We start from the raw sequence: 26,724 nt of genomic DNA on the forward strand, positions 1-26,724 counted from the left end.
CATTGCTCAATGTCAGCGATGGAGCTGAAGAGAGAAAGAAAGAAAGAGAGACTGAGAGAGGGATGGACAGATAGAAAAAGATCGATAGAGTGGCAGAAAGAAGCGTTCTCTACACACAACAAACCCACTAGGGTGCTGCAGGATAAAACAGCTAGGAGCAAAGCGATGGATGAAATGATCTATAATCATGGTCCCTGCTGAGCTTGGCTGAGCACCACAAAGGAATCTGCGTTGGGGGGGGGAGGTGGGGGTGGACAGAGAGTACACAGGGCTGGTGGGGTCAAAGGTCACGTTTGTGTAAACACAGAGACAGCTCCTGGATTTGAGAGAGGGGCGAGGGAGATGGATGTGAGGAGGCGGTAGAGGGAGGGCAGAGGTGGAAAGAGGGCGATGAGAGGCGATGGAGAGAGAAAGAGATGGAGGTTGTCCTGTGGACAGCTAGTCGTGCACAGCCATCAAGAGAGAGGTACACACACAGAGACACATGGCCTCCATCCTACGTTCTACAATACGGCTTTATATACACATCACGTTTTCAAACATCTCTCCTCCTCCTCCTCCCCCCCCCCCCTGCTTTTCCTTTCTTCTGTCCACAGATGTTGTTTTTGTCTCGGTCTTGGTTGTCAGTGTGGTTCTGTGGCCTCACTGGTGCCTCACGTCCTGTTCTGACTGTCTGTTTTCACTGTGCTGTAGCCTTCTGCTTCAGCCTTCAGCCTTCAAAATGTCTCTTGGTGTCCCCTGGAATCGATTCATTCAGGGTCCTTTAAAGACTAGAAATCATGATAATCATGTTTTTAGTCTCCCCCTCCCCCCCCCCCTGTGCTTGTGCTGAATGCCAGCTGTGTTCCGTCCAGATGTAGGGTCTGGGGGGTGGCGGGGTGTCAGGGCTGAGGAATGCCTGAAGAAAATGCTGGCATGTGGGATATGGGGTTCTTCCTGGTGGGGGTGGTGGGGTCGAAATGGGGGGTGGAGGGTGTTGGTGGAATTTGACTTATTTGTGTGTGTGTGTTGGAGAGAGAGAGAACCATATGTGTGTGCTAGAGAAAACCGTGTGTGTGTGTGTGATAAGAGTGAACGAACCATACTTGTGGGAAAGAGAGGACCGGCTGTGTATGTCTCTTATCCCCCCCAGGCGTGACCGCGTGGTCAGTGCCGGGGTCGTTCCCCCTGCTGACCCTGCACACAGAGATCTGACACAGACACCAGGGGAGGCTCTGCTGGAGCCCAACGTCTGTCCACCTTGGACCCTGCTCATGGCTCAAGCAGGAAGCGCTTTCTTGCACTGAAATCTTTAGCCAGCGACCTCGGACAAATAAGAAAGCAGAATTTCCCATCCATGTTGGAAAGTTGAATATTTCTCTCATCCAGTAGCCCCCAGCCCCTCCCACGCATATCCACACCCACACTTCTTCACAGGACTGTGGCGGTGCTGGAACAGTGCGCTATCAGAACAAATCGTAGATAGACAAGAGATCAATACGCTGCCCACTCGTAACCACACTAGCTGAGTAGGGGGAGGGGCATTTGGTTATAGGGAGAGAGGAGAGTTTTGTAAGGACCGAGAGTGTGAGTGGGAGAAAGAAGCGAGGATAGGGTGAGTTGGAGGGAGAGAGAGAGAGAGAGAGAGAGAGAGAGAGAGAGAGAGAGAGAGAGAGAGAGAAAAAGCAGGAGTGGTCGAGAGGAATATAGATAGAAAATAGGTGGGAGAGAGAGGAGAGAGAAGATATTCCAATATTCGTTGTATTCCAATATTCCGATCCAATATTCAGTGTGTTGGATATGACAGTGTCTTTCAGTGAAAGAAGCCATCAAAAGTGCACATTTGGAGAGTTGTCTGTTCATGCTGTGGTCCTAAACTGATTGAGGAGATGAACGTTCACACACAGCAACACTGCAGATATAAAGAGAGAGAGAGACAGGTAGGCTGGCAGACAGACAGACAGACAGACATGTAGGCAGGCAGGGAAGGTCGGCAGTTCACTGGAATGCTGAGTCCAACACTGTGTAGCTGCAATTCTTGTTTCATAGCCCCCACACAAGCCCCTCATAACCAGAAGGAACTTCCTACAGTCTTCCATACTACTCACCCCACTCTACCCAACCCACTCTCTCTCACTCTCTCTGTCAGTCTCTCTTGATCCTATTCTGCTCTCTCTGTCGTGCTCTTTCACCCTCTCTCTTCCTTTCTTCTCTCTCTCCTTCTTGCACTCTCTTTCTCTCACTGTCACAGACTGACACACACACGCACGCTTCTTATCTCATATGGACTCTCCCTGACCTTGGACCAGATACCCTGCATACCCTGGTCACTCTCAGCCCTCTGAAGGACTGCTGGGATCAGTGGGTTGTGGGCATGGTCAATCTGTGGCTTTTCTAAACCCCTTGGTGTTACACTGTATGGCGTGTGTGTGTGCATGCGTGTTTGTGTGTGACAGTAAGCAGGGCTTCAAACCAGAATTGTTTTTTCAATCGGTTCGTTCCGTGCCGAATCTGTATTTTAACATTTCCAGTTTTATGTTCCACCTTCTAATTATCGTTCCTGAACCGGTTAGAGCCAAATTACACCAGTACCCAGGCCTGGACTGGTAATTTGGCATACCGGGCAAATGCTCGATGGGCCAACGCACTTGTGGCCGATATGATACGATATTATTATTATTTTTATAAACTTTAAATTGGCCAACAACCAGCCCATAAAGCAGGGACAGTGGCCCATTGGTTCATTTTCCATAATGACACTGGGCTGGCCCAATCACATGTCTTAACATTCTTTCTCCCCCCCCCCCCCCCCCAGTCCAGCCCTGCCAGTACCGGTTACTAACGTGCCATGTAAGGATGTGAGATATGTAGGCTCTGAATCTTTTCTATGCTATTTTGATAGACAATAGCCTATAGAGTAAAATATCTATCAATGTCATGAAACATTACAAAACCGCACAATTTGCATAACAAACTAGGAGTTCCTGTGCCTGTCTTACGCAGAAGTCCACTGTGGCTTCCCAGTCAATTGATTGATTTGCAATTGTGGTCAGTCACTGAACTGGTCACAAAACTGGGGATTTTTTATTTTTTTATTGTTCCTCGCAAAATATACATTTTTCATGGTTTTCTTTTTTGTTCCTTGAACCCGTTCAAAGCCTTGTTAAGTTTCAAAGTGTTAAGGTGCCAAATGTTGAGGTGCCAAGCATAGAGAAGGTCTCCATGCTATGTAGATGGGAGGCCATGTTGTACACTGAGAAAAATGTAATTGATTCAGCATGCTTTGAGAATCTGAGAAGGGCTGGAATCCTGGTTTATGTGTGTGTGAAAGAATGTAATTATTTGCTGGAATCTGTCAAGCTTCGTCCATGGGTTGTCAAAATATGCATGGGGTAATGATGTTGAAATGTGAGCAGCAGTTTGCCGGTGTTGATATAATCTCCTTCATTCCCTCACTCCCTCACTCTTTCCCCTCTCATCTCCCATCACTGTACATCCTGTTGGGCCTCATGTTTCCTGGTTGGGGAGGGGGGGGGATACACACACACAGCAGCGTTCAGACGTGCACTACATAAATATCTGGGCCTGTGTCGTAATAGATGGCCGGGGGGGGGTCCCATAGCCCAATCAACCCTCAGAGGTCCCCCATGTAGTACACACACACACACACATTACCCTGTCTGCTTCAGACTGATAACAGGGGCGGGGTCCTACGCTTGTCATCACCCTCAACTACATGTCACATAAACACAGCACACTGGCACACGCAGAGATAGAGAGTAAGAGAAATGGAGAAACACTGTACATGGGAGAGGATGAGGGGTAGCGAAGTAAGGATGGGGGGAGCTGATGAAAAAGACACAAAGGTACTAAAGGGAAAAGAGACATTGTGAGATGAAGGGGAAAGGTGTTAATGAAGGGGATAGGTGTGGACCTCTTATCACTGCTGATGAACGAACCGAGTAATCCAAAAGAATCTTGACTAAATGATTTAGTTGAGACTGTCCGTTTCCAGTTAAAGATTCTTATGGTGAATCTTATCACCGACAGAAAAGACGACACACGTGGGACCACTGTTCCTCTTGATTTAACGTAGCACGTGCATGGCATCCATTTCCACTCCAGTCCTTTACAATGACCACGAAAACGCATGCAGCGTGTTTCTTAGAGAAAGTGTGTCTGTTTGTGTGTGCGTGCGTATAGTTGAGTACCCTCCTTCACACATCTGAGATGTGCAGTAGGCTACACAATAAGTTTGCACGAATTGCAAGGATGTGCAGTCATTTGCCCCTGTGTGTGTGTGTCCCCGTGTGCACACACACTCCTTAACGCTTGGTAGATGTAGAATTGTACCGTACGTTCTCGTGGAAACCAAGCGGTTTGCCTGTTGCAACTGGGATGCATGTGTTTGCTGTGTGAACCCAGTGAAGATTTTCAGGATAGGAAGATGACTCAATGTGCTAGTCCCTGATTACACAATGCGATTGTGTATCTCTGAGGTGGGCTGTGCTTCAATGCCTTAATGTCGTTTGGTCTAAGTTACCCCCTGGGCTGTGAGCAAAGACTGGAAACCATGACAAAAGCAGCTTTCTTCAATTACATGCTATGGCTTTCATTTTTGAATTATTTTAGAGTTACATATTCAGTGGTCTGACATTATTGTGGAGAGGTTAAGTTTGACATAGGACGTACTGTGCCAAGTGACAGCAAACGTGACAGCGCGCATGACACCCGATGACACACACATTTGTGGAACATTCCGGGAGCCATCATTACAGTTGAACCTTTTTTACACCTTTTAATCTGCCTTGTCACACCAAAGCAATGTCGGTTATACTTTGGCTGAAATGAATCATGCTGCAAGAAATCAGCAGCACAAAATGATTGATGGTCAGGTGAACTGCTGGTTGCAATTGGTCATGGCCAGCAATAAGACTTCCTGAATCTTTACCTGTGGGATTTTACAGGGCTATGCTCAACATGAAGGGAGATTGTGGATGTAACTCTCACCAGATGAGCTGCCCTGGCACCTGGGAACTGTTAGAATGGAGGGAGAGAGGGCATGGAGGAGAGGCAAAGGAGGAGAACATGGATGTAGAAAATGATAGCTTTGAATAATGTGCAAAAGGGGGATCTGAGGAGGATTGAATGGGTGTATGTAGGGTAGATAGAAAGGATTTCCAGGCTTTGCCATGTATACAGAGGACTCCTTTATTTAGCTTGACTTTGACTCAGTTCAGGGATTTAAGGTCAAACAATGCCGATACATCTGTATTTCCTCAAACTCAATTTCAGTTGGAATAGCTTCTCCGACCCACTCCCTGCTGAGTCACCCAGCCAGAGGTGGATTAATGGTCCAGCTCACTAGCGCTAGTAAACAACCCTGCACTAGCTTCTATTGTTGCCTGCACCCCAGGGTTGTGTTTGGGCTTCAATAGCCTGGCTCACTGATCTGAGCATCTGGACCTTGAATTAGGGGACAGCTGTGACATGGCCAGAATGTCCTGCCAGGTCACTGTGGCTGCTCTGAGACCTGTTTGATTTTCCTTAGTCACAGACTCAAAGGGCTCTCAAGTTGCTAGACAGACTAGTGTGTTTTGTGTGTTGGGATTTGGGAAGGTTGTGGGTAAAATGTGTGTGACTGTTATGCAGGAAGAGAGTGTCACCTTAATCCCCTTGTTTTTGGGTGAATGTGTGTGTGTGTGTTTGGTAAGTGACAGCATCAGGCTTCAAGACATCCCAGGCCATCTGTAGTCAGTTTTTTCAAGCTTTTGTCATTTTGGAAACCAACGATTTTGTTCAACCAGGCCATTTACATTTAAATTTTTACATTTACATTACATAGGCCATCTTATCATTTCTTATTTATTCATATCCCCGCCCAACCAAGGAGTGAATGGAGGTGAGACTGAAGCCCTGCCCAACTCCAGGGTGAAACTCGAGTTCAAGTGAGACTAGTCTACATTTATGCTCCACAGAGAATACATCACAGCCTGTGTGGATAGGGACCGGAAAGAAAAGCATATGGTTTAAGTCATTTCACAATAAAACCCCTGGAAGGCTGTAAATAACTTCACAAGGACATACACATGTGGGCATTCCCTATCTCTTTATGTATCTCCCTCATGGACACACACACACACACACACAAAAACACACACACACACACAGAAACACACACACACACATAGACGCTATACAGATGGACAAGAGACAGGGCTTTGAAAAGGAAGACTGTGCATGGGATTCCAGGCTGAAGTTGACAGAAGCTGGGATCTTGCACATTCTCAGCACATCTGTTCTATCATTAGGTAACAACAGGCGGGACAATGACAAGAAATTCAATTTGGTATTGCTGTTTAATAGTTCACATTTCTAAGGTTTCTATGCAATGTTTGGTGGTTAAAGAGATCACTTTAAGATCCCTTTTGATCTTACAGTAAAGTGTGGGGTGGGTGTAGATACTAGACGTCCCGGTGTCTCCATCTATAGATGAGATCTATCTGATCTCTTTAGATCTACCAAAGAAGAATTTCCTGCAGTGCAGTGAGCACTGTGCAGTGCACTGTGCTGTGCAGTGTGCTCAGCCCTGTGCCCTGTGCTGTGCAGTGCACTGTGCAGTGTGCTCTGCCCTGTGCAGTGCACTGTGCTGTGCCCTGTGTTGTGCAGTGCACTGTGCCCCCTGCCCTGTGCCCTGTGCTGTGCAGTGCTAAGTGGCCCTGTAGTGTTTCCTCTACATGCAGACTGATAAGGGGTTCAATCAGAGGTCATCGCAGGAGAAACAGTAGCACCTTTCATCGTAGCCTTCACAACCCCTGTCTCACTCTGGTTTTGCCTCTCTCTTCTTTTCCTGTCTCTCGACTCCTTATCTCTTCCACTCCCCTTCATCTCTGCAGTGCTGTGAACTCTGAAGCGGGGATAGTGCCACACAGTCAGCAGGTTTCACTGTTTCTCTTCGCTTCGCTTCTCCCCCCTCTCCTCCTCTCTCCCTTCCCTCACCCCAGCAGTGTGTCCCAGGCGGTGGAACCGCTGGATCAGTCACACATTACAAACAGGCCTTCCCTCAGCACACACCAACCCCAGGGGGGGGAAAAGGCTTTGGCAATGCAGCCAATTGAGCCAACCCATCTCTCTCTCTGTCTTTCTTTCTCTCTCTTGAACCTTAGGCACTGGTATTTACTTTCTATTTTACCTTCATCCTTTTCTTTCCCTATACCCCTCTGTGCTCTCCATCTCTCTTTCCTCATTAATTTGTTTCCACTCTCTCCCAGCCCATCTCTTTATCTCCCTGTTCCTGCCCTTCTTTCTGTCTGATGTTTGTTTCCTAATCCCTCTCTGGTTTCCCCAGAGAAGGTTTTGGTCACTGGCCCTTGCTTTTTCCCCTCTTCCTCATTCTCTCTTTCTTTTTCATCTACCCCACTGAGAGTTCTTTATATCCTCTCAGATTGAGTATAAACACACGCACGCAAAAACACACGCGCAGCATGCTTTACGTCTGTGGGCGAAAATTGTTCCATCAAACAATCCTCGACAGGTCTAATTGTTAACCTTCCCAGGCCCCTTCAAAATCCATATGATGACATGTGTTTTGTGTATCATGTGTAAACATTCAACTCTAAGTTGTATGTTATTGTAGCCTGGCTGCCAGCCCAACTTAGCCCCGCCCACAAAAAAATTGTTGGGAAGTTGGGTCTGGGATCGCAAGTTTGGGGAAAAAGTTCGGACCAATCATATTGTTAGGGCGGGTTTTATACAATGAGGGCCAGATGATCAACAGTAACGTAATCAACCACGTCACCTAAGAGCGCTTGGGTGGAATTTGTTTTCAACAAACAACATATTACGTTGCTCTGATTGGTTGGAGGTCTATCCAATTTAGCGAAGAGGCATTTTTTTCCTGGTTAGGTTGAAACACGCCCCATACTCACAGCCCAACAGAGCGGTTTCACACTCATATTCTGACTAGAATTATGAGTATGACTACGTCAGGCTAACGTCATTGACTTGATAGGTGGTAATCATTTTTACTCTGAGTGGTTTTATTGTGAACAGTAGGTAATTGTGTCTTCCTTCACCTGTAAGCCACGCCCATTTCAGACCCTGAGACAACAGACTCAACAGGCTGAGCCGGTTACAGTAACACAGCCATCTGCACGACAACGGCTAGTGTTCATGACATCTGTAGTCTGTCCATGTGCTTCGTTGAGTGTGTGTGTGCGTGTGCGTGTGTGGGTGTGTGTGCGTGTGTGTGCGTGTGAGGTTTCAGGATGAAAAAGAGAGCTACAGCTTACCTCACTGTTAAAGAGGGGAAATATTTACATTTAGCAGACGCTCTTATCCAGAGTGACTGACAGCAAGTACAGGGACATTCCCCCCGAGGCAAGTAGGGTGAAGTGCCTTGCCCAAGGACACAACGTCATACGCATGGCCGGGAATCGAACTGGCAACCTTCTGATTAATAGCCCAATTCCCTAACCACTCAGCCATCTGACCCCCCCAAGTTCAGGTGGATGTGTTTCATCTAGCTACTCCTTCAGTTGTGTCTCACTGGAGGTTTTTTAATATAGAACACGGGGAAAACCCTCACACCATCAACACAGTGTTGACAAACTGGATATTAACCTCAGAAACGATGATCATGAAATCATATCCTTGTGTATGAGTTTCTGACACACTACATAGAAGCCTGCAGGCCTCAGAAGACACCTGATCCCTGACCGAGTGGGCCAGGCATATTGAGTTAACTATGATCCCCTATAGGAAGAATACATACACACAAGACACACAAACACACACGGTTAGGGAATCCCCCTAGGTTGAGAACTCCACACATAAACACATTCACTCATGTGTTACAGACACACATACACTTATAATACACACATACAGTGCAGTACACACACAATGGCTGCCACAGTCCAGGGGTGCAAAGACAGCCAGTGATCCCTGGCTGTGAAAGGGTTAACAGTGGTCATGATCCAGCTATTCCAGCAGTCTCACTGTGAATAATTGAACAGCAGGAGATCTGGTTTCACCACAAACACCATGATCAGTGGTGGCATTGGAGAAAACACATAGACACACAGATATATTCTTGCTCATACTGTACACACACACGCTCACTTGCACACACAGACACACACACACACACACTCAAGACACACGGTCTCTGACACTTCCCCATTGATAGACAGAGAGATGGAGAGACAGACAGCACAATGGCTGATTGTGACAGGAAATTGGAGGAATGCATGTCAGGGCACATGTCCACAGACCATCCGGTCCTGATAAACAGGGCTGTGCCAGTGGGGCAGGGTGGGTCAACTATGGGACCATGAGGACCAGGGTGTGTGGGGAGTGGGCCACAGGACAGCATGTCCTATAATGGGTGTGGATAGCCTGGAGAGAAAAAACCTGCATTCCATATCTGCCTCCCTATAGGAATGATCCTGATTTATTTCCAGAACTTTCCTATGGCCTTACTCCGTGGACCAAAACAGTAGTACTCTTATGGCACCACCGCCAGGCTATGGAATCCTGTTCTCGTTCAGACCTTGCTGTTCCTCTACCCAAACAGGACTATGTTTTCCAGAACATGAATCCTGTGTTTTCTTTAAACTCCGATATCCTGATTATAGGCTAGTTTGCTGACAAATGTGAAAAAATCATACTGGACTGCATCTGTTCTTCAGCTAAACATTTTGTCAAAAGCCACAGCTCATAAATCCATCCCCTCACGATAAAATGATTCAGTCTTAAGAAGCTTTAGTTCTAAATCGTTCCAACCTTAAACTCAACACAGGGATGGAGATACCCTGGGGAATATCTATAGTAAAAAATATTCGAGGTATATGGGAATTGCTGTGTAAATAGAAGGGCCCCCCCCTTCTATCTCTGGGGCTGAGGTCGCCGAGGTGGTTGAAAAGCTCCGCGGTGGCAGGGCCCCTGGGGTGGATGAGGTCCGCCCGGAGTTCCTTAAGGCTCTGGATGTTGTAGGGCTGTCTTGGTTGACACGACTCTGCAACATCGCGTGGACATCGGGGACAGTGCCTCTGGACTGGCAGACCGGGGTGGTGGTTCCCCTCTTTAAAAAGGGGGACCGGAGGGTGTGCTCCAACTTTAGGGGGATCACACTCCTCAGCCTCCCTGGGAAAGTCTATTCAGGGGTCCTGGAGAGGAGGGTCCGTCGGATTGTCGAACCTCGGATTCAGGAGGAGCAATGTGGTTTTCGTCCTGGCCGTGGAACAGTGGACCAGCTTTATACCCTCCGCGGAGTCCTGGAGGGTACATGGGAGTTCGCCCAACCAGTCTACACATGTTTTGTGGATTTGGAAAAGGCGTTCGACCGTGTCCCTCGGGGGCTCATGTGGGGGGTGCTCCGAGAGTACGGGGTACCGGATTTCCTGATCGGGGCTGTCCGGTCCCTGTACGACCGGTGCCAGAGTTTGGTCCGCATTGCCGGTAGTAAGTCGAACTTGTTTCCGGTGAGGGTTGGACTCCGCCAGGGCTGCCCTATGTCACCGATTCTGTTCATTACCTATATGGACAGAATTTCTAGGCGCAGCCAGGGTGTTGAGGGGGTCCGGTTTGGTGACCTCAGGATCGGGTCGCTGCTTTTTGCTGATGATGTGGTCCTGTTGGCTTCATCGGGCCGTGACCTTCAGCTCTCACTGGAGCGGTTCGCAACCGAATGTGAAGCGGCTGGGATGCGAATCAGCACCTCCAAATCTGAGGCCATGGTAATCGACCGGAAAAGGGTGGAGTGCCATCTCCGGGTCGGGGAGGAGATCCTGAACCAAGCGGAGGAGTTCAAGTATCTCGGGGTCTTGTTCACGAGTGAGGGAAAAATGGAGCGCGAGGTCGACAGGCGGATCGGTGCGGCGTCCGCAGTGATGCGGGCTCTGCATCGGTCCGTCGTGGTGAAGAAGGAGCTGAGTCGAAAGGCGAAGCTCTCTATTTACCAGTCGATCTACGTTCCTACCCTCACCTATGGTCACGAACTATGGGTAGTGACCGAAAGAACGAGATCGTGAATACAAGCGGCCGAAATGAGCTTTCTCCGTAGGGTGTCCGGGCTCTCCCTTAGAGATAGGGTGAGAAGCTCAATCATCCGGGAGGGGCTCAGAGTAGAACCGCTGCTCCTCCGCGTCGAGAGGAGCCAGCTGAGGTGGCTCGGGCATCTGATTAGGATGCCTCCTGGACGCCTCCCTGGTGAGGTGTTCCGGGCACGTCCCACTGGGAAGAGGCCCCGGGGAAGACCCAGGACACGCTGGAGGGACTATGTCTCTCAGCTGGCCTGGGAACGCCTTGGGGTCCCCCAGGAAGAGCTGGCGGAAGTGGCCGGGGGGAGGGAAGTCTGGGCCTCCCTGCTTAGGTCGCTGCCCCCGCGACCCGATCCCCGGACAAGCGGCAGATGACGACGACGACGACGACGACGACGGCTGTGTAAATAAAACAGTTTTACGTGTTAGCCACGGGCAAATTTAGGTTCCCACTTTTGGGGGGGCTAAGCCCCTAGATAAAACCTATTATTTTTCCTGTGACCCAGCAATACTAGGGGGGTCTGGGGGCATGTTCCCCCAGAAGAAATGTTTGAAATATCCTTTTAAATAGTGTCCTCTAGTGGGTTTTAGGAAGAGAAATTAACACATTTAGATTTGTTTTTATTAAAAGAATGGGGGAGGGGGCTAATGAAACCTTTGGGGGGGCTCCAGCTCGATACGCCCATGGTGTTAGCTGTATAGGTTATTATCAATGTTAACATCCTCATACCCCTGTAAAGCCCAATCTCCACCATCATAACTTGTATCACTGAACAAAGTGTGACTATATTGCAGTTCCCATGTAGCTACAGTGTCGTTGCTATAGGTATTGCTATGTAAATACATGAAAGGTAATGTAACCAAGCCCATAAAGTGTTGGTGGGATGGATGGCTATGCCACTTGAGACAATGCTCATTTCTGCAGAGGAAATTGCGTTTCCAAACATTCCCTACTTTATATCCTTCTGGATGCCATTATCTCAGAGGAAATGCCATTTTCTGTCTCTCTAGCATAGATGGATTCGAATCTGATGCCTCTTGCCAGGGGAACAAAAGGAGCCCATAGACCTTGTAAATAGTTCAATGATATTCAAAATATACCAAAACGCTGTGTGGGATATGGCAGTTGTTTAGCAATGATCTCATTTGTACCGTTTTATTTGTTTATTTTGCATCTCTCATATTTCCTCAGTAATGAGGAAATATTGGGGAAACAGTTACGCAATATTCAAACAGTCATACAACCACATCCTGGTTTCCCTGGGAACACCATTTGATTATCTTCCTTTGGTTGGCAGCAGTCCCATTTAGCTTTTCACTGTGACAGCATTTTACTGGGACCACTTGGCTGAAGAAGATAGCTCTATTGCTGAGCAACCAGTGTGATCTGGTTTTGTAAACCTGAACTGTGTTTCTCCTGTGAGAACCCTGTTAGGTGTCTTTAATGAAGATCTCAGTCTCCAAGTGGCAACACTTCAGTATGGATCTGTGTGTATCGATTGGCGCTGATTAATGTGGGGCGGCAGGGTATTGTTCCACACAAAACATAGGGCTCTGACGGAGATGGACATGTTGCTAGTGTAGCTGGTGTTGGTCGGTTAAACTCTCTCCTCAGGTATGTAAAAGGCCACCCGCGCCAGGGAAGAGCTCGCTTTTCGCTGGCGTAGCTGGTAGTGGTCGTGCTTGGAATGTCAGAGGTGGCGGGTTCGATCCCAGTGAGGGGCAAACATCGGCCAGTGTACCTCTGATGGAGCAAGGCCACATCTGTTACACTAGGTTAGGGTGGCTAGTCTATGGCAGACAGACAGGTAGCCAGGCAAGGGTAGACAGCGGGTAGGCGAACATAGACATGCAGCCTGGTTAACATAGACACAAGTAGCTAGATTAGGGTAGACAGACATGTAGTTAAGCTAGGGTATACAGACATGTCGCTAGGTTTGGGTAGACAGGTATGTAGAGGCAGTCTGAGCTTTGCCTGGGAGAGAAGGCCATCTCCCTACACTAATGTCTACCAGCTGTGCTGCTCTGTGCTTCCTCTGTTTATCTTACTCCAGCTCTTCTATCAAGAGCTCGTTCTCTATCTGTCTGTCTCTCTGTTTCTCTGTCTTGTCTCTCTGTCTGTCTGTCTCTCTCTCTGTCTGCCTCTCTGTCTCTTTGTCTCTCTGTTTCTCTTTGTCACTCTCTCCCTCTTTCTTTCTGTGTATCCCTCTCTCCCTGTCTCTCCTACTGTTCAGAGTGCTAATAGCTAAGTGACCTCTCTCCAGGAGGCCCCTCCCCTTCCTGGGGCCTGGCAGGAACTCCCCCTCCCCCCTGTGTGGATTGGGAGTGATGGGAATGAAATTAGGCTGAATGATTCCATTGTGCTTTGGACCTGGACCTCGTCTGCCTTGGCCCGGCTCCCCAGTTCACTGTTGGTTTAAGACATTATGCGCTTAAACTAGGCCTTGTTTCTTGTTGCTGTTATTTTTTTAGGCCGTTTTTTACTTGATTTATGGCTGTTACTAAAGCATTTATGGTCACTAAGCTTGTTCTCTGATGACTCAGGGTAGGTGATGCATAGAGGAGAGGGAAAGACTGAATCCATTTTCATAGTTGATCAGTTTTCCATTTTATTCCACCTCCCTCCTTTCTCTCTCTTTTTCTCTATCTCTATCTCTCAGTTATTGTCTCTGCCCCCTCAGTCCCAGTGCGTGTATTTTTAGCACCCCCACACACAGGGTGGAGTGTGAACAATAGCTTGAGTTTTCCATCTGAACGTTAACGTTGCGTGATGTGAGGTTGATAATATGTGGCAGGCGGGACTTCCTGTTTGTCCACTCAGAGGACAGGCAGTCCTGATAAGCCTCGCCTCCTGTCACTGTACACTGTACACTGGCTTCACCTGTACGTGACTGCTCATGATGAGGTTGGGTTACACTGCTGCTCAACACTAGCTGCCCCTTCCTCGTACATCCACACACACAAACCGTGGTGTCAACACTTACACGCACACAAATATTTACATGCAAGGGATTCGTCATGTCAATATTGCCTCGACTTTTCCTGGTTTCCTATTGTGACTTACATAAATAGAAATGATCAGTTTAGGAATTCCCTTAAACTGCATGCACTGTGCTGTGTGTATTATGTACCTGATAATGGTAGTAGCCCATTTCAACTGTTTACAGATATAACTTCTAACTGAGAAGGAGTGTTGGTGTAGAACCTGTCAAACTGCATGGCGACCAAACAAGGTTTTTCCCCATTAACAGGTGGATAAGCATTTCGGTGCTTTGTTCGTGTGACAGGCTTTGTGATGCCATCAGGATATCCTGTCAGTGTTAAGCCTGTCTACTTTAATGGGATCATTCTGTTGTGCAAGCATTCCGTACAATTAAGAACAGCATTCAGTTCAGATGTTGTAAGGCGGCTACCAACAGATGAGATTTTACCCGTCAAATTACATTGATAACCGGTCAAATTACATCAGTTACATTGTAGTTTACCTACAGCACTGGATACACGCATTCAAGTGAACACTAGGAACAGTATTAATATGGCTGTCTGATTCCTCTAGGAGGCCCTGGCTCACATGCAGGCCGAGGCGGAAGCCAAGGCCAAGGCACGTCCCCCGGTCGACCCCTCGGAGCTGTTCCCCCGGCTGTGCCACCTGGTGCGGGCGGAGACGGGCTACGGCTTCAACCTGCACAGCGAAAGGTCCCGGCCCGGCCAGTACATCCGCTCCCTGGACCGTGGCTCGCCGGCCGACCTCGCCGGGCTCCAACCTCAGGACCGACTGGTGGAGGTGAGGGAGAGGGGGCTGTAGAGGGTGAGGGTCCTCAGGGGTGGGGGGGGGGATGGGGGGGCATGACTAGAGAGGTGAGGCATGGCGGGGGTTACTAGGCGGTGGAAACGAGTGAAAGATAAACTGGTGGGAGTCATGGCGGAGGGAGAGTTTCCCATTGGATGGCTGGCAGACATGATGAGACCCTTAGCTAATGAGGCGCTTATTGATGGATGGGGGTCAAAGCCAGGCCACAGGGACCCCCGGGAGAGGAGGCTTCAGAGGGACTGTTTACATCAGGCACACTGGGGATGAATGACAGCAAGGGGCATTACAATGGCCGAGTGGTTTATCCCTCCCTGGTCTCCACCTGTTACCCCCATGCATGTTTATGGACTGAATGCATGCCTGTATTTTCCGACACCCGTTAGTATGCATTTGTCATGTCATAAAATCAAGGTGTGTGTGTGTGCGTGCACATGTCTGTGTAGCAGCAGACCCACCAGTCAGACCTATCACAGCCAGAGTGTGCTTCCCCCCCCCCCCCCCCCTCTTACAACAACACCGTCGGCACCACAGACCCTCCACAGTCTGGAGGAGCCGCTGGTGAAGACGACAGGTTATCAGTCAGACAGCAGATGCCCATGAGCCCATGATAGGTCGGAAAGAGAAGGGAAAAAAGAATAGGGGGCGGGGAGAGGAGGGAGGGAGGGCTGCAGCCGGGATGGGACACATACTAAGCACTGAAGGATGGTTCGATAAAGTATGATGGTTCAAGTATGATGGTTCTCACACACTTTATCATCATTACCACATACTGTGTTCAGACACCCTGTAATCCCTCATCTCTACGAGCTCCAGATGTAGTGTGTGTGTGTGTGTGTGTGTGTGTGTGTGTGTGTGTGTGTGTGTGTGTGTGTGTGTGTGTGTGTGTGTGTGTGTGTGTGTGTGTGTGTGTGTGTGTGCGTGCGTGTGTGTGTGTGTGGAGGTCTGGAGGCATGTTCTCGTGAGCTCTAACATTAGAGCAGCAGGTAAAACCCTAACAGGGCCAAACCAGACTAAAGAGGCCCATAGAAACCACCAAACCAACTACACCATGTCAAACAGGACCCAACTGGGTCATATAATCTCACAGGGTCATAGAACGGTTGAACGGCCAATAAGAGTTTAAGCACATTCAGTAGTGTCCAAATAGAGCTAAACCAAAGGTTGGACAGTACTCAGCAAACCCACTATTGGTAGTGTTTTCTGCCTTTGTGAGTATTACAGGGTGGCACCAAATTGACAGGAATGTACCGGCTGCTTTGATGTCCAACTGATAACAGGAAGCTAGGGAGATTGCATGGGAACTTCCTGTGGTTTGGGTAGTTGATGACAATAGCAGGCCCATCCCTGTCCCTGTGTGGGCTTGTCAATAGACTTAGCCAGGTTTATAGAGACAGAGAGAATCTGGCCCTGTCCACACAAACATAGTCATTCACTGTACATTGTACAGTGCATCCTGTATGCAGAACCCAAAATAAAATGTTCTCTTAGTTCTGAAAAATGGGTCAATCACCTTTGTGTTAATGGCCTCTTGTGAACCCCCAGTCAAAGCATTGGACCTTTTCCCTGTGGAGACGCATGTATCTCACCAGTGTTAGCTTAGCCTTGTTAGCATTGTTTGAACAGGGCACATAGAGAGGGATTTCTAATAACCACAGTCTGTTCTTTACAAACAAAACTGCTTGTACAGTAGGTTATCATAGAACCGAGCTGAGCCAGTCTGAGCCCCTAGGCTTTCACGCCTGTAACTTCGGGTGGTTGGCTGCAAGTCACTTGTGTGTGTGTGTGTGTCTGTGTGTTAGGGTTAATTGCAGAGAGTCTCCGACCAACCACCCCGCTTTCATTGTCTGTCAGCAGCTCGTTATGGAGGTGAGGACCCATGACAGACCTTTCAGCCTCGCTGACTTCCCACACCCCCCTCTTCACCTCCCCCCCCCCCCCCCCCCTCCTCTCTCTCTCTCCCCTCGCTCCCTATCTCCTACCTCTCTCTCTTCCACGCTCCAGTACACTGGTGCTGCTGGGGTTGTGGTATCATCATCATTACTGTAAAGAGAGAGATGAGTACTGAGATGTGTCTCTGTAGAGACTGGGCCAGGAGAGGGACCCGTACCCGTTTAAAGGTGTATTACACCTTTAATGCAAAAGAGGGTCCACACACCCAGACGTGCGTGTCTGCCCATTTCTGATTTCATGAATGACCTCCTGTACATCTACATTCTTTTCCTTTCTTTCGATTCTTTTGAAGCCCTGTGTTCCCTGACCGCTGACAATGAGCCAGTCACATCAGTGTGATAATCAGCTGTCTGTCTCCACCTCCCACCTACGGTTCACATCCTGATAACGCTCGCAGACACACACACACACACACAGTCCCCATCACTTCACTAAGCCCTGTAGGACAAGGTGAGGTGTACTCTTCCTGAAGGGACAGGCTTAGATACAGGTGCTCAGATTCAGCCATGGCATCAAAACACCGTGATAATGAATAGTACTTCTGTTGCAGCTTTGGTGCGATTAGCTCAGTGTCCCTACTGTAGTGCTCTACTGTACTATTCATTAGCTGAGTGGCCTGTTCTGGTGTTTGGGATGGTTAGCCAATGAAACCTGACACAACACCTGCCTGCTAACCCTAACACAAAAGCCACTTGTTGTTCCCGACTCAGCGCTGCGTCGCCCCCAGAGCAGGCCAATCTGTCTGACTCCCTGCTGGCTTCTCACACCCCAGCTAATGTAGGGGAAAGGGGGGAGAGATTTGGGATGGGTTCCGCAGCTGCTGCCGGTTTCCATCTGGTGATATGTCTTTCTTCCTCCCACTGAGACATTGCTGCGCTGCTGTTCTCTCACATACTCGCCCGCCCGTATCCACTCTCACGGCCTCGTTACTTTTTGCCCATGTCTCGATTTCTGACTCGGACTCGATCCGGTTCAGTCGTGGTTTGGGTTCATCTCTCTCTCTCGCACACTCTCTCTCTCCCTTTATCTCTTTTTCACAGACAACTCCTCTCGATTTCTCTGTCATTACCTGGCCTTTTCTTTGTCCCTTCTGAGAGTTTATGAGAGACTTTCATAGGGCTTCCCCTAAAGACTCAACCTCCTCTTCCTCCACCTCCTCCACCTTAGCCCCTCATTTCATAAGTAGGGTGAATTTTCAACAAATTTCCCCCGTGTACAGGATACCTGAAACCCTAGTGCTGGAGCCGAGGCCTGCCATCAATATTTGATGGTGCACCAATGTTAATCCAGCCAGTGCCTAGCGAAGCTACAGCTACCTAGCTTCCTAGCTCCAGCAGTCCTGAGAGACAAGGACTCTACACAAACAATACTGCATCTAGACAGTAGAAGGACTAACTATGAGACCCACTGGGCTTCCCAACGGTTCTTCGTACACAGATAACTCAGACTCAAGACATACACTTTTACTGTTTTAAACTAGAAGATGGCTCTCTAGCTGAAAAAAAAAAAGATTAGAAGCTACAAAAACTTGGCCAGCAGCCCAACTTCGTGTTTCTCAAATCTTCACTCGCTGCCATGACGTTTTACTATCGAGATAGTTAATGGTCTATTCTGATAGCCGTAGGTATGAACATTTGAGAATTAAGACAACACTACGTTGAGCTTGTACCTCGGTGAACAAAGCATTTAGGGCAAACTGCTGATAGACAGCCTCAAGCGAAGATGTGCGATTGATATCCCAAAAGGTTTTTCTCCTCTTCTGGGTCCAATGTATTTTGGCTACAATGGTCCATAGCACCACCTAGTGATAATAATGCAGCTAGTGTTTGCTCCTGGAAAATAATTGCCCCTTCTAGACCTAGAGCTTTGCCATTGTGATTGTCACTGTTAATACCATTCAATAACAGAAACAGTCGGTGTCATTACCTAGGAATTGTTTTGTTGCAAATGTCATTGCTCTGTGTGTGTACTAAGTTTGATGTAGCATTATTTCTTTCTTCTTTTCTCCATTTCTCAATCATGTCCAGGTGAATGGGGTGAACATAGAGGGCATGCGCCATGGCGAGGTGGTGGCCTTCATCAAGAGCGGAGGAGATGAGACCAGGCTGCTGGTAGTGGACCCCGACACAGATGACCACTTCAAGAGGATGGGCGTCATCCCCAACGTCAGCCATGTCAGAGGTAAGAGGCAGGACTACGCCGCCCACAATGCACTGCGGTCCAACAAGACCTAATTTACCTGTTGTACTAAGTAACATTGTTGTACTAAGTAACATTGAACAGGTTCAAATGTGTTTTTAAGGATAAACTCTAGCCATTGTAGTGCTTTCAGCTTCTTCTGCTGGATTCTCCATGCCTGTGGCGTGTGTGTGTGGCATGTCCGGTACATTCCGACCTGATCCTGATGAGTGTGTGTCTCTGACAGACTACTCCGGTCCGTCCATAACCAACGGCTCCTCGCCCAGCCCTCAGATAAACGGCAGCTCTTCCACCCAGTCCATCAAGTCCACACACTCAGACCTGAGCAGCCAGGGCAACAGCACACAGGTAGGGGGTGCGCGTGTGTGTGGAAATGCGTGCTTGTGATACGTTGCCATTAACTTGGGATGCCTTCAGCCCAGTGTGTGTACCAGAGTGTGTGCGTGCGTGTGAATGGATGCATGTTTCGCAATATGTTGCTATGACTTGTGTATGACGTCAGAGTGGCGTGTGTTCCAGCCAGTGTTGGAATGCCAACAGGTGACATTTACATTTAGTCATTTAGCAGACGCTCTTATCCAGAGCGACTTACAGTGAGTACAGGGATATTCTCCCCGAGGCAAGTAGGGTGAAGTGCCAAGGACACCATCATTTGGCATGGCGGGGAATTGAACCAACAACCTTCTGATTCATAGTCTGACTCCCTAACCGCTCAGCCATCTGACATGTCTCTCTCCCGGTTCTGTTCAGCTGTGTGAGGATGAGCCGGGCCACCTGCTGGACCCGTTCGCAGAGCTGGGCCTGCGTCTGAGTCCCACGGCGGCCGAGGCCAAGGAGAAGGCCCACGCCAAGCGGGCCAGGAAGAGGGCACCACAGATGGACTGGAGCAAAAAACACGAGCTCTTCAGCAACTTCTGAAGTCTCAGCGCCGCCGACCCCCAACGACCCACGTCTTTTTACACGCATGCACACGCCCACACACAACCCTCATTGCTAACATGATGGCACGGAGAGAGACTTGGAAGGATGTGCTTCTCATTGGTACTGGGGTTAGCCGGAATTCCAGCTCTTTGTCAAAGGACAGGGTCAATGGGGAAAGTGGATATAAGCTTTGTGTCAACTTTTGAGAGCCTTTTAGTATTCCTTCTCTTCCAACACAGAGTCCTATGTAGACTTAAATGCAGGGCTGGAAGAAAGAGATGCAAGTTTGGATCAAGCTCTGGAAGCATTTATCCACCTGTTTAACTTTTTCACCCTTCAACCACTAGACCGTAACCCTAACCGCTCAAGACTTTGGCTTTGGACAGACAAGGCAGTTATTTTTGTATTTAAAGGTATAAAATAACCATTTAGATGAAGTATTACCCCACTGACAGAACATGGACGTGTGTTTTAGAGGAGAAAGAACACTGTGACTTTGATGATCATGGACATTTTGAGGGAAGTTTATCTTCTTTGTGTTATTTTATATGAACACCTTCAAACGGAAGACCCCACCCTCCCCTCATTGTTGCTTTCTGTAGTGTTCTATGTTGTTGTTATTGTGACATGATCTCAGACTGCAAGTGTTGACTCATCAGAAAGAAGCACAAACTGAAGCGGAATAGATTTGTTTTTGCTAATCATTGTTACGTTTTGTCGTCATTTAATTTGTATCTCAACATATTCTATATTTTTGTATGAGCTAAGAAGCTTTAAACCATCTCATCACCTGGATATGCCTTTTAACTCAACTATCAAAGTCAGAAAGCCACTACTGTCAGCTGAAACAAACCCTTATTTCTCTCAAGTCCATTAAAGGGAATGGCCACTCACGTAATGCATCACTGGGGTCGTCTCCATGAGTCTCATAAATGTTGCCCAGCCCAATCTATTTCAAATTGTTTTTATTTTTTTGCATTCATTATAGTAATTTTGCACCTCAAAAAAGCCCAGAATTGTCTGTCATCCAATCAAAGAAAACCACCCCAAGTCAGAAGTAGAGACTGGACCGCTTCATTGAGAAGGCAGGAGAGATGTTGGACAGTGAAAAGATGAACGCTGTCACCCCCAGGGGGCGCTCTTTATCCACTCTGTACTGACTCCCCAGACTACCAGCAGTTTTAAGATAGACAAGAAAGAATTTGTGTCGAGTAGTAGGGATCATCAAGGAATAATTTAACCCCAGTGCAGTTTTTTATTCTGGACAATGGATCTTATAGAAAAGTTCATGAAAAATAAATAACCTGAAAGGAGAATGCGAGTGATACGTGAGCGAACCAGTCCATGACAACACTGTTGGTACCCTAATGGATGAAGAATGTGGAAGTGGAAAAGATGGTTAACATGTAGTGTTAATGTGATGTTTAGCATTGCTATGAGTAATATAATGCTGTTGCTACATGTGACATTTAACTGTTTGTATTGGAAGCGTTTCTAGGTGGGTTGGAGACACATGAATGACCTCGTGCCTAGGTTGAGTAAAGTAAACAATGTTTAGAGAAATAACAACCCACCACTATATATTAAAAAAAAAAATATGGCTGGAGAGCAGAAGAGGGTGGTGGAGCAGGTCAGTCGTGAACAGAAAGTGAGTATACTGAATGTCTGTGAAAAGTATATATCCTTCGTATAGCCTTGAAGTCACTGTGGCTACTGTGGCTGTGGGAGTGAGGAGGCAGATGACTCGGATCTGGGATAGAGGGGGTAGAAGAGGCCTGGAGGTCAGAGAGAGATGGTGTGCGTGTGTGGGTGTGTGTGCGTGTGTGTGTGTGTGTGTGTGTGTGTGTGTGTGTGTGTGTGTGTGTGTGTGTGTGTGTGTGTAAAAATGAATGAGACCAGGGGAGCCACAGAGCTTAATTGGGATTAGGGGAAGCATTGGGACAGCTGTTATACACACAGACACATCCCGGAACATGCCACCATCAAACCCTGGAAGGGGGTCAGGGGTTGCCTTTAGAGGGGACCGCCCTGACCCCTGACTGCTGGGTGGGTGGTACGGCCCGTTATGCAAGCTATGCCAGTCCCTGGTTCTGATAGGTTGAAGGAACCGGGCTGGGTCCGCTGTGCTATGTGGCGCCAACGACACACTTATAGGACAGGGAGAGAATATCTGTTAACATTTATAGCACAGTAATCTGAGTTATGTCTATCTTTACTATTACTCCTAATAGTACTGCACATTGTTTTTATGTACTCTTGTCAATGTTTAGAGGTCTAGCATTCTCAGCTTTGCAGTAGGTTGTGTTACTATTGCATACGATGATGGCTGTTGACCTTGAGGTGAATGGAATGTAAGGAATGATGTGTATATATGACAGGATATATGCGTCGGGTTGCATTTTCTTTCCAATAAAGTGTGACAATCTCATTCTTGAACATATAATATGACATTGTGTCCCCGTGGGTCTTCTTCCTCTGAGACTTTCTCTCGTTCTCTAACTCTCTCTCTTTCTTTGACACACATTTTCTCGCATGTGGTGCGTTCTTCTCTTTAAGTCATATGTTCAGTGAGCTAATCTGCCCACAGCTGTGACACTGTTCTCTGTCTGAGGAACAGGCACAGTATCTCTCTCTCCTGTCCTCCATCATCCCTCCATCCCCGTGGATTACAAGAGAATTGGCGTACGGTTTCAGTTTGTTCCCAGCATTCTCTACCTCCCAGCTGCCGTGCGTTGTCAGTTCAGTTAGAGGTCAACTAGAGGTCACAGGATTGTGTGAGAGTATGTCCAGCCAGGTGTGTGTGTGTGTTGACTATTACCTAACACTATGCTTGACCTGACAGGAAGCCTGTTTGCACTGGCTTCATACTGAATAGAAGTCTTCCAACTGGTAAAAGATGTGAGCGTACATGCCTGTGTGTGCTTTCGGGTATGTCTATGTGTGTGTGTATGCGCAAGTGTGTGCATGTACTCATCCGTGTCACTGACAGGTCAGGTTGGTGTGAGACGGGAATGCAGTGGTGACATGTCTACATAAAGGGTCACTGTTGAGGTTTTGTCTGAGGAAAGGTGAGGTCAGACTTGCTGTCAGCAGCCATGGGAACACTTGAGGTATGTATGAAGTGTGGGAAAGATCCGCAAACACGCAGCCCGACGTGACATGAGCAGCAACATGTGCATGTCACAGTGGCCTATTGTGGCGCTGACTCAGAGCAGTGAGCACATACTCTCACAGACAGAGCGCCGTCAGTGTCCACCACGTTCCACAGAGAAGGACGATCTCCTCTTGAGGTGCTTGTTCACAGTCAGAATAGTTTCAGGAGAAGTACCGCCAGTTGATGCACATTGCAGGAGCAATGATGGTTCAGCAGTTGAAGAACTGGCTTACCCGTAACCGTACTGGTTTCGCAATAGCCGTACTGGTTCAATAGTAACAGCTCTGGTTTATTAGTAACAATTCTGGTTTAGCAGCAACAGTACTGATTCAAGAGGAATAGTTTTGGTTCGATAGTAACAGTACTGTTTCAATAGTCTGGTTCAACAGTAACAGTACTGGTTCAGCAGTGTCAGTACTGGTTCAACATTGTCAGTGCTGGTTCAGCAGTACTGGATCAGGAGTAACAGAACTGGTTCAGCAGTACTGGTTCAACAGTAACAGTACTGGTTCAGCAGTAACAGAACTGGTTCAGCAGTACTGGTTATATAGTATCACTGGTTCAGCAGTATCAGTACTGGTTGCCATCGCTAGGGGGAGGTGCAGCAGCAGTGAGAAGTTAGCGTGTTGGCAGTGGTTGCAACCACAGGCATATCTTTTCTTTGTGGAAATGAAATAGCCCACGTGACCACATCAGAACCTGCTGGCAGGGCCAGACGAGCAGCGCCGTGACGCCAGCACTTCAAAGGACCAGGCAGGTTCAAAGCTAGCTACAATTTCAGAGCAGCAGAGAGGAGAATGGATCCACAGGTGGGCATCTCTATTCTCTATTCAGGCTGTGTGTGTGTAGGTGTGTGTGTGTGTGTGTGTGTGTGCACACAGGCATTTTCCCCTCTCATTGTGGTGTATGATGGACACTTGCTCTCTCTCTCTTTGTTTCTGGCTTTGTTGTCATATAATTTTTCTCCCTCTCAGTACTCTCTGTACTAAACTGTATTGCCCCCCCCCCCTCCCCCCTCTCCCCAACACACACACACACCGCCACCAGCCCTGCCACAGCCCAGGTTGGAGTGCCACCTATTGGCCAGTCCTTGTACAGTCAGTGTCAGACAGGTCAGACCAGAGTTTGCCACGGAAACACACAAGCTAAGAGGGGGAAGGGCGAGAGTCTCCATGGTGACGGTGTGTTTTTGTTAGCGCGCGTGAGTCAGGCTAGCGATGAGTCACAGTCAGGAGGAAACACACACTGAGTCACTTCACACAAGCACACACACACACACACACACACACACTGGGACAATCACACGCATGCACTCCCTCTCTCTCTCACTTTCTCAGGGGGAGCCAAATAAGGACAACTATACCAACATACAGACTGAGAGAGAGAGAGAGCCCATGAGACAGAGAGAAGAAAAGTCCGGTGAATGGGAGAGACAGGAAAAGAAGGAAGCCGAGTTGGGCCGAGATTAACGTCAAAGAAAGAGGAGTGAAAAGGAGGACAAATAAATAATTTGCCGATAAGAGAGTCTGCCGAGGGAGGCAGACAGAGAACGAGAGCGCTTTGATGACAAGAGCACACAAAGAGGGAAGGGGGGGGGGGGGGGGGGGGGGGGGGGGGGGGAGCAGGGAAAGAGGGCAGGATCGCGGGCACATGCCCACTCCCATGAGCAGCGTTTACATGGGCGGGGGAGGAAACGGACACACCTAGTTGGTACACACACCTCACCCTATTAACCCTCAGCCTATCTATTCCAAGATAACGCCTACACATAATATAGCAAAGGCCCTACCCTTGCGCATTGAAGGGCGCCATGTCTTTTGACGACGGCCCCGGTTTCGCTCGTACCGCGTGTGGCCTGTAGGCAGGCCCGGACGTCGTTGTCATCTTGATCCCCTTTCGGCAGTTTCTTTTCCCACAGCTGGCTGTTTGAGTGGAGGAGCCAGTGGCAGGGTTAACACGGTGGGCTCTATTGACTTGGATGCTCCAGGGCTTCATGTGTGTATCTGATGAGGTCTGTACACACTCCCCACAGACCCACTGCTCATCCCCAGCCCACTCACTTCATGTGTGATTTGGCTGCCAGTGGCTGTGTGTGTGTGCGTGTGTGTGTGCGTGTGTGTGTGCGTGTGTGCGTGTGTGTGTGTGCGTGTGTGTGTGTGCATGGACACATCTATCTGCATATTGTACTTTTGGGAGGAATTACGGTGTTTCTTCCATCGCTGTTTAAGAGTTAATTGTCAGTTAATTGCTATTGCTTGACTACATGCTCTTCTGGTTCTACCCATTGGCACTTATTTGCTTTTCACAATGTATGCTTCATGTTTTGGCTACCCGTGATGTTATGGGGGCTATCTCGTTGTTTCATTTCATTGACCTATGCACTTTTTGTAAAGCCCTTTCTTGTAAGTCGCTTTGGATAAAAGTGTCTGATAAATGAATACATGTAAATGTAATGTAAGACTGTGTGCATTTGTGTGTGTGTGTGTGTCTGTGTTTAGGTACTTGCTTGTCTAGAAGCAAATCTCAAGCGGAAAAGACAGTGCTCACACTTTCCTTGATGTGAAATGGAATAGTAGACAGAGACCAAACCAAACAGTAGCCCTCTCCTCTCTACACACCAAAATCCTTGCTTTTACTACATCATAAAAAGCATGTGATATACTCCAAGTCCTCAGCACTCTGCATCATAAACATCCCTCCCACTGACCCCTGGTGTCCCCCTGTGCCTTCTGAGCTCACAGATCAATCTGTCTGAGATAACATTATCATCGTCAGCCTGGTGGTGTCGAAGGGCCCTTTGGGAACACTGGGTCGTGATCTTTGTTACGAAAGGTTTGTTACGTGTTGGTTGTGTAACATGTGCACGTTCCTCCTCACATGAGCAGGTGAATGGTTAGAAACACGTGTAGACAGCCTGACTGGAAGTTACAGTCCAGCCCAGATGCACTGCCCCCAGGATACAGAGATCCAATTGTGTGTGTGCGTGTGTGTCTGTTGGGGTGTGTATGTGTGTTGGGGTGTGTGTGCGTGTGTGTCTTTTGGGGTGTGTATGTGTGTTGGGGTGTGTGTGCGTGTGTGTCTGTTGGGGTGTGTATGTGTGTTGGGGTGTGTGTGCGTGTGTGTCTATTGGGGTGTGTATGTGTGTTGGGGGGGTGTGTGCGTGCGTGCCTGTGTGACAGAGGGCAAGCATAATTTTATTTGTGAGTTCAAGGAAGTAGACAGATCCGATGATGTGACAGATACGGTCAGCAGGTCGGTTAAGGGAGCGTTGTATGGAAATCCCCCTCGGTCACCTAGTTGCTGACCACACTCCCTGTCCACTCTATCAATGCTTACATCGTTCTGGTTACACAGTCGCTCTGAGATGTTGTCTCAGAGAGTCTACCACACACTTTCATCCTCACATTAGTAACCGTGGTTCTTGTAAATATCGTCATCATCGTTACGTTGTTTTTCTTATTTATAAACAGGATATCATGTTTATCCTGTTGTGCACATTATTCCCAGTCTTGTGAATAATACTAAAGATCAAGTATTTTACAAGAATTCTTCTGTCTTTGGAAATGACAAACTCCCAGAGTAGACCTGCTGGTCTTATGTTACTAAGGGATATAAGATAAATACGCTTTTGGTGCTTCATATCCCATTCTGAAAACAAAGACTACACA

General features: G+C 48.1%; 1 protein-coding gene across 1 annotated transcript in view; it reads left to right on the forward strand.

The window, feature by feature from the left end:
* LOC124480070 (Na(+)/H(+) exchange regulatory cofactor NHE-RF2) overlaps positions 1-22,350 on the forward strand; it is a 32,502-nt gene extending 10,152 nt beyond the window's left edge. The window contains exons 3-6 of the mRNA XM_047039135.1: positions 14,578-14,805; positions 18,810-18,963; positions 19,208-19,329; positions 19,732-22,350. Of these exons, the coding sequence (XP_046895091.1) occupies positions 14,578-14,805; positions 18,810-18,963; positions 19,208-19,329; positions 19,732-19,899 (672 nt within the window). The 3' untranslated portion in view covers positions 19,900-22,350. The remainder of the gene's footprint in view (positions 1-14,577; positions 14,806-18,809; positions 18,964-19,207; positions 19,330-19,731) is intronic.
* Positions 22,351-26,724: the final 4,374 nt, after the last annotated feature.

The sequence above is a fragment of the Hypomesus transpacificus genome, chromosome 17, assembly GCF_021917145.1.
Source record: "Hypomesus transpacificus isolate Combined female chromosome 17, fHypTra1, whole genome shotgun sequence".
NCBI lineage: Eukaryota > Metazoa > Chordata > Actinopteri > Osmeriformes > Osmeridae > Hypomesus > Hypomesus transpacificus.